General features: G+C 48.4%; 1 protein-coding gene across 2 annotated transcripts; it reads right to left on the bottom strand.

Annotated features, from left to right (window-relative positions):
- Positions 1–1,255: 1,255 nt before the first annotated feature.
- IGFALS (insulin like growth factor binding protein acid labile subunit) lies at positions 1,256–13,132 on the bottom strand. 2 transcript variants are annotated; one of them, XM_083412548.1, is made up of 2 exons: positions 12,662–13,132; positions 1,256–5,876 (listed from the first exon to the last, which is right to left on the bottom strand). In XM_083412548.1, the coding sequence occupies exon 2, from the start codon at positions 5,662–5,664 to the stop codon at positions 4,081–4,083; it is 1,584 nt and encodes a 527-aa protein (XP_083268674.1). In that variant the 5' UTR covers positions 5,665–5,876; positions 12,662–13,132; the 3' UTR covers positions 1,256–4,080. The 2 variants fall into 2 exon arrangements, with proteins under 2 accessions (XP_083268674.1, XP_083268673.1); XM_083412547.1 differs by lacking the exon at positions 12,662–13,132 and adding an exon at positions 6,979–7,709.
- Positions 13,133–14,244: the final 1,112 nt, after the last annotated feature.

The following is a 14,244-nucleotide window of genomic DNA, read 5'->3' as shown; positions in this document are numbered from 1 at the left end:
GTCAAGACATCTATGTGCTTTTTTAGAAAACATGCATGCCCATTATTTGCTTTAGGGCTGGGTTATCTTGCCCCATTGGCCCAAATGTGGTGGACTACAACTCCCATCATCCCTGGTGTCTGGCAGCATATGAGGGGACCCAAAGTTGAAGAACCCTTGTCTATATCAGTGCTTGCATTAATGGGGGGGGGTAGGTGGCACTGGGGGCCCCAGCAGCCTTAGCTTTTGTGTGTATGTGTCCCACAAGCTCCTCAATTTGGATTTGTAGGTCCTGCCATTTGCCTAAAATTAGGGGTTGTCAGGTGATGGGAGTTAGGGAATCCGCTGTTGCTGCTTAGAGATGCATCGTTTAGAGATTTTTCTGACTGAGCAGTCAATCGATAATGTATAAAATAAGGGACCAACAAACCAACACCAACACAAACTGGCTTATAAGTATAAAGGCAAATTTACTAGAATAATAACTAGAATATAGACAGACTTGTAACCATTCAAGCAACAAACATACTAAGGTGCCATGTGCAAAACAAAGCCTGGAGATACTGTATCTATCTCTATTCTAGTTATTATTCTAGTAAATTTGGCTTTATAAGCCAGTTTGTGGTGGTGTTGGTTTGTTGCATTATTATTACTGTCACCACATTTGATACTTCGTGTATATATTAAATAAGGGTCCCCCATACTTTTGTGCCATAATTTCAGCAGCTGCCTTAAGTTCTGCGTTACCTTGTTGCTAAACATCCAGGGACCGATCACCAGCAGGGAGTGTGGCTCAAGTGAGCTTGGCCAGAGCTGGTAGCGAGGGGGTGGCCACTGCACAATCCTTTATGCCACATGTGTACATGCACACATGCCATGCTCCAATAGGAGGGATTTTTATCCCCAAGCTTAGTAGATGGGTGAGCAGAGGAGGTTGCTGGTCTAATGAATGAGCTCCAAGGGCTCTCACCTGCTCTGCACCATTCTCACCTCCCACATGTTGCATCTGTATAGGTCCGAGTCTGGGGATCTCTACACTTGTTCCCTTTAGTACATTGGGCTTACAAATGCCAACCACCTGGTAGGGCAGTCCAGTCTTCCTCTCCCCACTTTATTGTTATTTTACTCTCCTGCCTTGATTTTAGATCAGCAGTCTCAACCACAAAAAATAAAATCGAATTGCACAATTTTGATAACTACAATTCCTCAGAGCAGAATTCCACAACCAGTACTTCTTGGAGTATTTCGAATGACATAATCGATAACAGATTAGAACTGCAGGTCAATGAGATATTTATTGTTATTTTCCTCTCCTGACTTTACAACTGATATTCAATATTCCATGGTGATTGAGCTGCTTCTGCTTCTTTTTTGTTGGGGTTGTATTTATTTTAAGCATTCCCCCCCCCCCTGTACTTTTGCAAATCTTGGGGCTCCTACAAGCAGGCAGATACTCATGACTTAGTGAGGCCTGTTTTAGCTTTATTTCTGTCAAAGCTCATCATCCGAGTTCACTATTAGGTGTGAGATATTTCCAGTCTCTGAATCAATAAGATCAATCAGCAGTCTCAACCAGAAAAAATAAAAGCTTAATTGCACAATTTTGATAACCACATTTCCCCAGAGCAGAAATTCCACAACCAGCACTTCTTAGACTATCTAGAATGGTACCATCTAACAGATTAGAACTGTAGGCCAATGAGATAAAAAAATAAAAAATCTTCTGAATTTTGATTGGCCATGACTGGTTCCCAAGCACTAAACGTTTTATTGCATCTGTCCAGTGCAATTTAGGTGATAGCATGTCTGCCTGGAGAGGAGGGTCCCATGGTCAGCATTTGCTTGAGGTCACAATTTTCTTGTTTAAAGGCTGTTGCAAAAACGTGGCTGAATTAAGGGAGGGGAATCTATGCCTCTCTGGATGCAAATCCAGAAGGAAGTTATCTGCAAGCTCAGTTAAGAACATAAGAGGCCTGCTAGATAAGTCCAAAGGCCCATCTAGTCCAACATCCTGTTCTTACAGGGGCCAACCAGCTCCCCCACTGGGAAGCCCACAAGCACTCAAGGTCATGGGTTTGAGCACCATGTTGGGCAAAAGATTGCAGGGGGTTGGACTAGATGACCCCTAGGGTCCCTTCCAACTCTACAATTCTATAAGCAGGACCTGAGTGCACTCTTCCCACTTGCAATTCCCAACAACTGGCCTTTAGAGTCATACTGCCTCCAAGAGCAGAGGTGGAGCATAACACAGATTGTGTATTCGTAAACAGAATTCACACCAATTGAATGAGATGTCTGAACATAATGTGACAATCCTTCATGTGCCTTTTGCTTTCTCTCCAGAGATTCTGCCTGGGTGAGATGGAGAAATGAATTGCGATTGGTCTTTGCATTTTTACAACACAGTATTTGTGTTGTTGGTGTCACTTGTTGATTTATTTTCTTCAGGCGCAAGAAGTTTCGAAGCAGCTCTGTTTTATCTACTTACCTATATTACAGCCATAGCTCAGATCTCGTGGTTCCTATTTAGACGAAGCATCATCAGAAAAACCAAAAGGCTTTGCCATAGCTCTGAAAGTTTATTAACCTGTTGCAGTTTATAAGAGTATGTGGCATCCATGGGGAAAGCTGCCAAAAAGCTCCCATCGGGATTTTGACACCATATCCATCCTAGCACAGTCACAGAGCATCTGCTATGCATGCAGAAAGTCTCAGGTCCAGCCTCTGGCATCTCCAGACCCCTGCCTGGAACTCTGTGGAGAGCTGCTGCCAGTCAGTGTGGACAATACTGAGCTAGATGGACTAATGGTCTGGGTTCAGGGTAAGGCAGCTTCCTACATTTCTATATGTATTGGATCTGGCTCCTACATCGCAGCCTCCCCCTGACATGCTTACCTGTCAGCGAAAACAGCAGCAGGCTGCAATCGTGCTTTGACCAGCACCAGGTGGCACCCCTTGTGGGTCTGAGAGGCACCATTTCAATTCCACAGGACGCCCCAAAGCAGTACTACATTGCAAGCTCCAAGATCTGAACACTGGAGACTCCGCAGTGATCATTATTATTATTAGGGACCCAGGGCAGGCAGTATCAGAGGTGGGCCCTGCTAAGACCTCAGGGCCCTGGCAATTGCCCAAGGGTGCCACCTGCTGGTGCCGAGCCTGATGGGTATATATTGCCACATGGAGCACCTGTGGCATCTGCCTAGCCCCTGTTTGGTTGCTCGACTTGGAATTGAGCATGTCAAGTACATCGCGTCAGGCTCTTGTGGTCAGGAGTGCAGTCCCTGAAGGTGCCAGAGGAGGATAAATGTCCTAATAGTCGAAACAAAATTTAAAAAATTCCTTCCAGTAGCACCTTAGAGACCAACTAAGTTTGTTATTGTTATGAGCTTTCGTGTGCATGCACACTTCTTCAGATACCAAGAAGCATGCCCACGAAAGCTCATACCAATAACAAGCTTAGTTGGTCTGGAATTATTTCTTTTTCTTTTGTTTCGACTACGGCAGACCAACACAGCTACCTACCTGTAACTGTCCTAATAGTGCTGGGGGAGGAAACACCTACCCACCCCTGGGACTGCCTGCTGAAATGGAAACCTTATGAAAATCTTCCCACCCGACACACAGGCTGCCCCTTCCAAGGGATAGCACGTCCAAAAAGTAAGGGGAAAGGGGATGTTGAAAGGCACAGAGGTGGGACCATCCCCCCCTTTCCCAATAGATCAGGGATGAGCATTGAGCAACCTTTTTCTCTTGAGGGCCGCCTTCCCTTGGGGCAATCCGTCGGGGGCCGCTGTGAGTGGGGCCAAAACTGGTAGTGGAGAAAGGAAAAGGTGAAAATGGGGCCACCCTATTTTCTTTCTTTCTGTCACCTCCCTCCCTTCTCTTCCCACCAGTGGAAGGATGGTCCTCTCTTGCCAGGAGTCTTCATTGATCGCTTGCAAAGGCCCAAGGGCCATATAAAATCAGGCTGAGGACCACCCTGCAAGAGACGCATTTAGTCAAATCATGGGGTCCAGGAGAGCACGCCGACACCAGCTATACAGAAAGCGTTTTTTGTGGAGGGTGGAGCAAGGGAAACCAAGTAAAAAGTACCAGTATTTAGCAATCGGCAAAATGGGTGTCTTGGATGTCCCGAAGATCAAGTCCTGCTACCTCCCCAGGGCTAAGGCAAGTGATGTTGTTGTAAGTATATACAGGAGCATCTCCTTCTGTGATGGACTGCGTGTACCGCAAGACAACACTGGGGTGCTGCAGGGCAAAGTCTCTAAGTCCTTTCAGCGAGCAGTTGCATTGCCACTTGTTCCCTTCCAGCCACAGTTGGACGAGCGAAGGGCTCAGCCAATCCACCGAGAAGGTTCTGAGTGAATTGTTCCCAATGTTCAGATATCCCAGCCTGGGGAAGGAGCGGAAGATGTCACTCTCCAGGGCCTGTAAACAGTTGCTGGAGAGGTCAAGCCAGGAGAGGCGCAGAAGTGGAGTGAAGGCTTCAGGAGAGATGTCTAGCAGTTGGTTGGAGGACAGGAGGAGGTACTCTAAGTTCCGGAGGCCTGCAAACTGGTTTGGGGAGAGGCTGCTCAGCTGGTTGTGCCTGAGGTCCAGATCAAGGAGCTCGTGCAAATCGCTCAGGCTGTGGTCCTCCATTTCTGAGATGGCGTTGTGTCTCAAGAAGAGCCTCCGGAGGCTGGAAAGGTCGGAGAACATCTGTGGCCTTATCCTGCTGAGACAGCTGTTTTCCAAGTGGAGGCTGTTCAGCTGGCTAAGTCCCCTGAAGGTAAAATCTGGGAGGGTCTTAAGGCAGTTCCCAGAGAGGTTCATCACTGCCATGTTGGAAAGACCAAGGAAAGCCCCAGCCCTGATCTCTTGGATATGGTTGTTGTTAAGCGTGAGAACCTCCAGTTGACTCAGCTTGTCGAAGGCCCTTTCCGGCAGGCTTCTGAGCTTGTTGTTTCCCAGCTGCAGCTCCTCCAAGTACTGGAGGTCTTTGAAGGTCCTTGGCCTCAGACTGGCGATGGAATTGTTGGAGAGGCGCAACACATGCAAACTTGAAAGGCCCGCAAACGTGTCTTCAAAAAGCATGGTGAGGCGGTTGTGGGACAAGTCCAACCATCGCAGAGACTTCATGCCCATGAAAGCCCGTGGGGCGATGGCGTTGATTTGGTTCTGGCTGAGGTAAAGCTTCTGCAGCTTCTGCAGCTTCGTGAAGATGTTGCCCTTGATGCCCTTCAGGGAATTCCCACTCAGGTCCAGCTCTTTCAACTCACTGAGGCTGTAGAAGAGCTGGTGTTGGAGATAGTGGAGCTTGTTCCCAGCCAGGATCAGCTCCCGCAGGTTGGGTAGATCGTGAAACACTTTGTCCGGCAGGACCACCAGCGAGTTCCATCCGAGGTTCAAGTACCAGAGATTGGAGAGCCCAGCAAACACACCTTCCTCAATCTTGCTAAACTGGTTGTTGTTGAGATGTAGGGAAACCAGGTTCTGCAGATGGAGGAAGATGTTGGGCGCCAGCGACTTCAGCCGGTTGTGTTGGAGGAGCAAGGAGTAGAGTTCCTCCAAGCCGTGGAAGGCGTGCTGTTCGATGCTTGACAGGTGGCTGCCCTGAAGGTTGAGAAATTCCAGGCTGGAGAGGTTCCTGAAAGCAAGAGCTGGCAAAGAAGTGAAATTGTTTCCCTCCAGCCACAACATCCTCACGGCCCTGGGCACGTCTTCGGGAAGGCTGGTGAGGTTTCGCAAGCTGCAGTAGACACTCAGCTCATCATTGCGTTCGTCGTAACTGCAACCACACAGGCTGGGACACTTCTGCTTTTCGGGGACGGCCTGTTCGTTGGTGGCCCCCGCTTCGAGGGGCTGAGACCTCACAGCCAACAGCCAAATGAGAGTCAACGCCAACACTGATCCTGTGGGACAGACAGTGACAGAAGCTCTCAAACCAGGGGAAAAACAAGCTGTGCTGGTGTAATACCCCCAAAAATCCTTGGACAGCCCTGGGTGTGGCTTCTTTCCCTCCAGCAACATCCTTTGATTCTCCTTCAGCTATCAGGTGATTTGATTTCCCCAGGTGTAGATCTTCACTCACCCCTTCTTCCCTGGTGGGGAGTGGCATGTTGTGTGGTTTGCTTCAGGTGCCAAAATGCCTTGGGCCAGCCTGGTGCCTCTGAATGCCAGCTGCTGGGAATCTAAACTGGGGAGACTGCTGCCACCCTCCGGTACTGCTTGGAGGCTTCCCTTAGGAATCTGGTTGGCAACCATGAGAACAGGAAACTGGACTAGATGGGCCTTGGGTCAGATCCGGAAGGGATTTTCTTACGTTCTTGTGGGCATATCACAAGGTTTGAATACAGGTGATTCAGAGCCAAAGGCCTATGTGGTTCACCTCAAAGAGAGAGCTCCTTCTATCCTTAGGTCATCGACTGCAATTTCTCTCTGTGTTAGGATGACCAGTCATGAGAAAAGAAGAAGAGCCCTTCCGGATCAGAACTAAGGCCCACCTAGACCAGCATCCATCTTGTCTAGGGGTCAACGAAACTCCTATCGGAAGCCCCAAAGCAGAACCTGAGCACAAAAGCTCTCTCCTTCCCGCTCTCGCTTTCTTTCTTTCTGATTTCCAGCAACTAGCACTCAGAGGCATACTTCCTCCAATAGTAGCCAGCGACAGCCATCTCCTCCATAAATTTGTCTAGACTTCTTTTAAAGCCATCCAATTTGCTGGCCATCCCTGCATCCTGTAGGAGCAAATTTCACAGTCTAACTGTGTGCTGTGCAAAGAAGGACTTTGTCTGTCTGAACCTCCCAACCGTTCAACTCCGCTGAACGTTCCCGAATTCTAGCATTACGAGAGAGGCAGAAAAACTTTTCTCTCTCCATTTTCTCCACATACCTTTCTCCACATACCTGAGGAGGCACAGAGGCTGACTGGCACTCCTTCGGAGACCTGCCTTGCACAGCTCTGAAGAAACACACAGAAAGGAATCGTTGGAAAACACAACATTCTCCCCTTACCTTTGTTCATCCTCATGCTTGCTGGTGAACGTCTGGGGAGGCAAAGGTCCGCCCAGCCACCTCAGGCAAGTTCTGCTCTTTGCATTTCCCCGCCTGCTGCTAATGTAGCAATACAGCAGCAACCGCCTTGACGCTTGTCCAGCAGTCTACGGACAGGCTGCTTTTAACCAGTCCGTCACCGGTTTAGGAATACCACTAGGTTTGCATTGGTGACACAGCCTGGATTTTAGCCCTTGCTGCGACACTAAAACAGGAAAGGGCTATTGCCCTCACGCTCTGATTGTAGGATTCCCAGAAGCATGTGACTGGCCACTAGATGGGCCTTTGGCTCTCCTTGATGGCCAGCACTCGCAATGCACAGAGGAGTTACCCTGATGACCCAATCTATAGGGAGGACAGAGGGAGGTGTCACACTATGGGACCAGCTAACACTGTGTTATCTAATCTGACTGGTTGTAGCTTTCCAAGACAGAGTTCTTCCCTCCTGCCCCCAATTCTGCCACCTCCTAGTTTTTCCTTGGAGATGCTGGGGTTTGAACATGGGACCTTCTGCACTGGGCTATGGCCCTTTCATTAAGGGAGCCTGTCTGTTTTGCTTATGGTTGGAGCTAGATCTGTGAAGAAGCTAGAGTTTCCCAAACTGGAGGCTAACCATTGCTTCTTTGGCCGAGAATTCAAGGCGTCAGCTGAGACCTCCAGCACCAAGCTGCAAACTTACGGCAAAGGTGGGGGAAACTTGTTCCTCTACAACATCCTGGAGCCATGCTACACCAGGAGGAGGAGTATTGTGGAAAGCTGGCATAGTGGGCAGCTCCCAGATTCAGCCATTTGACTCAAGTCCCTTTGCCCATCCCAGGGCAGGTGTCACTGCCACCTGGGACCTAGAAGCTACCCAAGAATGCTGTCTGCTGATAGGGAGACCTGCGATCTGCAAAGAGTGTTGGGAACTGGAGCTTAGCTTCCCATTTGGAAGCTGCAAGTCCCAGGGTGAAGAGAGGAGGACTGTGTTAAAGCCAAACTACAGAAACACCCTAGTGTAGAATCTTGCACCTATTCAAAATGGCATTGTGCGGGGAGGGAACTTCCTCTTTATTCCAAGCCATAACCCCACTTGATGGAAGTCCAACAGTAGGGACCATTCAATAGGCAATTTAAGGGTTGTTTCTGTTAATATTAAATCATGCCAACCAAGGATGGATGTGGAGGTGTTGCTTGGCAACCAGGCAGAGAGTGGCTTGATCTTCACTGTGGTAGCATGAGTTCCGATTAGCTGCATAGTTCTGAGGAAGTTTTTCCTCTGTATGTTTCTGTTGCATGCCTTCCAGCTATGTGTAAAGCCTGAGCTAAGAAAAACAAAACACTCTCTGGTCCTTTCTCATAAAATTATACACAGTTTTTATTCAGTTTGCTCAGTAAAGAGTTGTCAAGATTTCTTTTCCCCCCCTCTGGACTCTGTCTACGCTGTTGAAGAGACTTTGCTAACGGTCCTTTGCTGTGTGCTGTAGTGGTCAGTGTGGCTCCCAGAAGGTTTCCCCTGATTGAATGTGGCCCTTGGGCTGAAAAGAGTTCCCGCTCCCCTGGTTGAAGCATTTGCAGGGCTGGGGCAAAACTATTTGTTGATAATGAGCAGTGCCTGGCAGAGAAGAGCAAGGCCCAGTCCAGGATATAGAGCCACAGTGTCCTCTATTTGCTTGGATAAAGCTCTTTAAACATTGTCCGATTGGAGAAAAATGCTTGGACACATTTGGGAAAGAATGGAGCCCCAAGAGAAAAGACAGATGGGTATACAGGGAACACCCTTGTCCTGAGCGCTGGGTTTTTCACCCCTTCTCTCTCTCTCTCTCTCTCTCTCTCTCTCTCTCACACACACACACACACACACACACACACACAGACACACAGACACACACACAGCCTATATTTCTCCTCTATATAATTTAGATTCTCCCCAATGCACACACACACACACGGACACACAGACACAGAATGCTCTATTTTAGCATTCTGTTCTTGGAAATTATAGATCAAAAAGGAGAAATGGGAAAGGCACACAATCGGACAGGCGCTAAGTAAATATTGACACAAGTCGTAATCAGCCAAAGCTCTAAAAAAAGACCTGACTCAGCAGAGACCTTCGAGCCAAGAAAAAACAGAAGCTGGAATTTCGTTAGGAATGACAAAAAAGAAAACCATGGGTGTTCATGCTAAGAACACCCACATACATGTATGTTGGAAAGTGTTTTTCAAATGGGACAAATGCCTGGATCCTTTGTAGCAGAGGCCAGGCATCCTATTCACTGCAAGGGCCGCATTCCTTCATAGGAAGCTTTCTGGGGGCCGCATGGCTATGGTGGTCAGAGCCAGAACAGAAAGTGAGCAGAAAATGGATCTGATTCTACTTTTCGTACAGTAGGCTACAATCCAGTCACAGACCTTTTTAAGCTGCTTTGCCAGCTTTTCTAGCTAAAATACAGGGTAGAAATGCTATACATAACATTATCCGCCCCATCTCTTTAAAGCACCCTTTAAAACTCCCATCATCCTGATCATTTGTCCTGCTAGCTAGGCATGATCTGAGTTGTAGTCCAACAGCTTGAGACCCGAGTTTGAAAAGCACTGCTGTAGATGTAGCAGCTAAGAAGCTGGATCTCTGAATTGACCTGCTGAGGATCAGGAGACCCACTGCACCTGAGGTTGTTGGATGGGAGCACCCAGGAGAACCTCGCAGACCACCAGAACCTGGACCCTCGCAGGAACCTTCCCCTGAGTCTGAGGATTGAAGTGCCTCTTGCAGTACATCACAGGTCCAACAGCACAGCGAGCCCACCAGGCAAGAGGCTGCATAATAGAGGAGGAGTACCTGGCCACAGGATTCAGCCCTTTAAGGCTCTGAAGTTCTCTACAAGCGGGTGAGGGTGAAGAGGCCCCAGTCTTGCTCACCTGGAGCTATCCGAGGTCCTGCAACATCTGGCCATTGTTACCTCTTTCTCTCAGCCAGAGCATGATATTGGCCTCATTTGGACTATAGATTTAAAGCAGTATCATACCACTGTAAACTGTCATGGCTTCTTCCCCCAAAGCATCCTGGGAATGCACTCCATCATTGTAGCAGGGGAAGCCTTTGTGGAAAAGGCCCGTTCTCTCATTTCTACTCCCTCAAATGTGACACACAAGTTCATCTGCATCCCAAAAGAACACCTGAATTAAGGCAGGAATGAGAGTGTGAAGAAAGAACAGTTTTGCTACCGTTCCCAGAAAAAAAGAACACAGGAATTGACTGAATCTATTGCAAGGCGGAGCAGGGTTCTGTTTGTTGTTTTGCTGGGTAGCCAAAATTTCCTGACAGCACATTTTAATGATGCGCATTTCTGGGAAACAGACTTCCAGCAGTTTTCAACCCAACACAGCTTTTTGGCACTGAAGGCTTCAGCAGCCATCATTGGTCAAAACTCTGTTTACTCTTGAGAAATTTCAACCATCCCAATCAGGCAACCCCCTCATAATCACTGCCTGGAAGAATGCTTTTAAATGTAATTGCTTTTAGAATATTTAAAATCTGCAACCGCTTATAGATTCTTTTAAAATTGTTATTGTTTTCAGAATGTTTTAAACTTTTTAGAATGTTTCTACTCTCTGTTTGTTTTTAATCATTGTACCTGTTTGCTGCCCGGGGTTCCTTGAGGAGGAAATGCAATATATAAATTCAAAAAAATAAATATATTTCCTTATTGCCATCTAAGCAGCTCAAGACCTCCATACACACTGCCCGAGCCTGTGTCCTGGAGAGGTAACTTGAGGAAAAACAACACAGGAGGCAGCAGTTACAAGTTATAAGCTCAACCTGATTGGCGTAAGGTATGGGCGCTCATCTACAGCAGCTCAGCTGGATGCCTTGGTCTGCCCCAGCTGCAACAAAACATGTCTCTCCTACATTGGTCTCTATGACCACAGCAGGCGATGCAACCTGCCAGCAGTTTGACTTCTTCTCCATTGTCTCCTGAGACAGATGGATGCCAAGCAAAGGATTGCATTGATACCCCAACATTTCCTCCAAGGAGCCCAAGGCAGCATGCATGGTTCGCTTCCTCCTTAATTTATCCTCACAAGAACCCTGCGAGGTAGGCTAGGCTGAGAGGCAGTGACTGGCCCCAGATCACCCACTGAGCTTCATGGCAGACTGGGGATCTGAGCTCTGGTTTCCTAGTCCAACACGCTAACCACTACACCACACTGGTTTTTGCCTTCAAAAGCAGCCTCAAAATAAGGATAAAATAAGTCTGGGAGGCTTTAAATGAAAAAAGCCATTGGGTTTTAGAGAAGGTAGGAGTGTATGTGTGAAGTAATGGACAAAGCAGCTGCAATGTGACAGCAAGACAGAGAGAGAGAGAGAGAGAGAGCTGTGAGCTAAAGGATGGAAGCATCCTTGGATGTAGTGCCCATTGGGATTGGTAGGGCAAAAGGTAGAGAGACCAATGGGTGGAGCCAGAGCCAATGACATGCAGAGCCTCCCCTGATTACAGTGGTACCCCGCAAGACGAATGCCTCGCAAGGCGGAAAACCCGCTAGACGAAAGGGTTTTCCATTTTTCGATGCGCTTCGCAGGACGAATTTCCCTATGGGCTTGCTTCGCAAGACGAAAATGTCTTGTGAGTCTTGAGATTTTTTTTCGCTCCCCACCCCCTTTTTCTAAGCCGCTAAACCGCTAATAGCCTTTTAGCAGCTAATCCGCTAATCCCTTAAGCCTTTAATAGCCACTAATAGCCGCTAAACTGCTAATAGCGCTAATCCGCTAAGCTGCTAATAGGGTTGCTTCGCAAGACGAAAAAACCGCTAGACGAAGAGACTCGCAGAACGAATTAATTTAGTCTTGCGAGGCACCACTGTGCTTGTAAGAAGGCAGGGAAGTGGGGGCTGGCTAAATTTTGGTGGAGCAGCACCTCATTTGCCTTAATGGACTCCTGTTATTTTTATTATATTTATTTTATATCCCAACTTTCTCCCAGAACTGGGACTCCAGGAAACTCACAAAAATTAAAATGAGCATGAATAAAACACAGAAAGCTTTTTTTTAAAAAAAAGGATAATAGCTAAAGAGTAATTAAACCATAATAAAATTAAAGCAATAGGGGGGAAAACAGATATTAAAAACAATGCAGCACTATTTGAAGCCCTTTCCAGTTCCCAAAAGCCTGCAGGTATACAATAGTCTTCACTTGTCGGTGGAAGGACAAAGAGGAAGAAGCCAGTCTAGCCTCTCTAGGAAGGGAATTCCAAAGTCTGGGAGCAGCTACTGCGAAGACCTTTTCAGCTAGCCTCAGCTGGGTGTTGTGTGCCTCTCTCCCAGGGAAGAGCTGATGTGAAGCAAGGGGTCTAACGCCTGCTTATGTTGCTTGCCTTCAGTTCTTCTCCACTTGTACATTTTCTAATACGTATTTGTTTTGTTTACAAAACACACAAGCCTCCAGTGATCTCTCCTCAAAAGCCAAGGCAAACCCAGGTACTTCCACCCCTAGAACTTCACACAGATTGGGGAAGTGAAGAATGCATAGCGTTTTAGACATTTTGGGGTATCGCCGTCCATAAGGCAACTTGCAGTTAGTTTCTTCTAAGAAATTGTTTGTTATGAACAGAATGTGTTGCACTCCAATCAGATTAGATAATGATTGTCCAATGCAAAATTTACCTTGGCAAGAGGAGACGCCAACTTTTGGCGAGAACAGGCGTCCTTGTGACTACCTGAACTTTCTGGCCAGCGTTGGGCCGGGGATGCAAATGCCAACTCCACAAACAAACATAGGCGCAAGGTAGAGAAAGGTGGCGCCTTGTCATCCTATCAGTGGAAGCGGGGGCGCTGCATCCCGTTTCGCCACTTCAGGCGAGAGGGGTGAGATCTCACAAGCTCCTCAAAATGCCACGTGGTTTTGGCAACATCTCGTGAAATCAATGGTGGAGGCAGGCAGGGTGCCCTCAGGAACACCACCTCAGGGGTTTCCATGTTTGAGGTTGTGGCCTCACCCTGCGCTGGCCCTGGGTGAAAGACAAGGAACATTTTGTTGCCGGATCTGCTACTGTGTCTGCACACATGGACCACATAGGGGTGGGGGAGGGGAGAGAAATTGAATCCAGTTCACATTTAAAGGCAAACCTTCCTAAGAGTCATGAACTGGCAGGGCAATGGGGAGGAGGAAGATGAGGAAGAGGATCCCAGCTTGGGCACACTGTGGCAAGCTGGGGGTGGGGAAGGAGAGGTTGGTGTAGGAAGTACTCACAGGGTGACGGAGGATGACGAGGGGCTGGGGGTCAGTGCACAGGAACCAGAGCAGCAGACCCATCACCAGAGCCAGACACAAACACGGCAGGATCTGAGGCGTAGGGAGGCTGAGGCAGGCAATGGTCCACAGCCCAGCTCCCTAGCTGGCCAGGTGGGGCTTGCTAGCTCTGGGAGAAGGTGTGTGATTCCTCAGCTGGATTTGGCTTGGAACAGGTGAGGGTCACACGCCTCAAGCCCAGATGCTGCAATCAGGATGCAAAGTATAAAAAGGGACCCAGAGCTGAGGTGCTGGGTCTGTCACAGATAAGAGGGAAGTGTGGCCCTTGTGCAAACTTTGGAGTCACTCTCCAAATTAAAGCTGTGGTGTGTGTGGTTTTTTTATGCCAGCCCTCACATTATTCTTTCTTTATATTTAAAAAGGTAAAGGTATCCCTGCCCGTACGGGCCAGTCTTGACAGACTCTAGGATTGTGCGCCCATCTCACTCAAAGAGGCCAAGGGCCAGCGCTGTCCGAAGACACTTCCGGGTCACGTGGCCAGCATGACATCGCTGCTCTGGCGAGCCAGAGCCGCACACGGAAACGCCGTTTACCTTCCCGCTAAGGGGTGCTTTCGAACTGCTAGGTTGGCAGGCGCTGGGACCGAACAGCGGGAGCGCACCCCGCCGCGGGGATTCGAACCGCCGACCTTTCGATCGGCAAGCCCTAGGCACTGAGGCTTTAACCCACAGCGCCACCCGCGTCCCTTCTTTATATTTACAGGCTCCAAATCACTGCAGCACAGACATTCCATAAAACAAATCCAAAGATTTGGTGGATGAAGCCCGAGTCATGCCTGCCGGGCTTGCCTCCATAGTCCTCCCTCCACTGTCAGAGGCAGAGCATCTGGGAATCACTGAGGAGTAAATCCTGTTGTGCTCAGGTCCCGCTTGTGGACTTCTCATGGGGGCTTCTGGTGGGGAGACCAGGATGCTCGACTTGGTGGGCCACTGGCCTG

The sequence above is a fragment of the Podarcis tiliguerta genome, assembly GCF_965153285.1.
Source record: "Podarcis tiliguerta genome assembly, chromosome: 14".
NCBI lineage: Eukaryota > Metazoa > Chordata > Lepidosauria > Squamata > Lacertidae > Podarcis > Podarcis tiliguerta.
The sequence above is the reverse complement of the archived record's forward strand: the minus strand, read 5'-3'. Positions and strand labels throughout refer to the sequence as shown.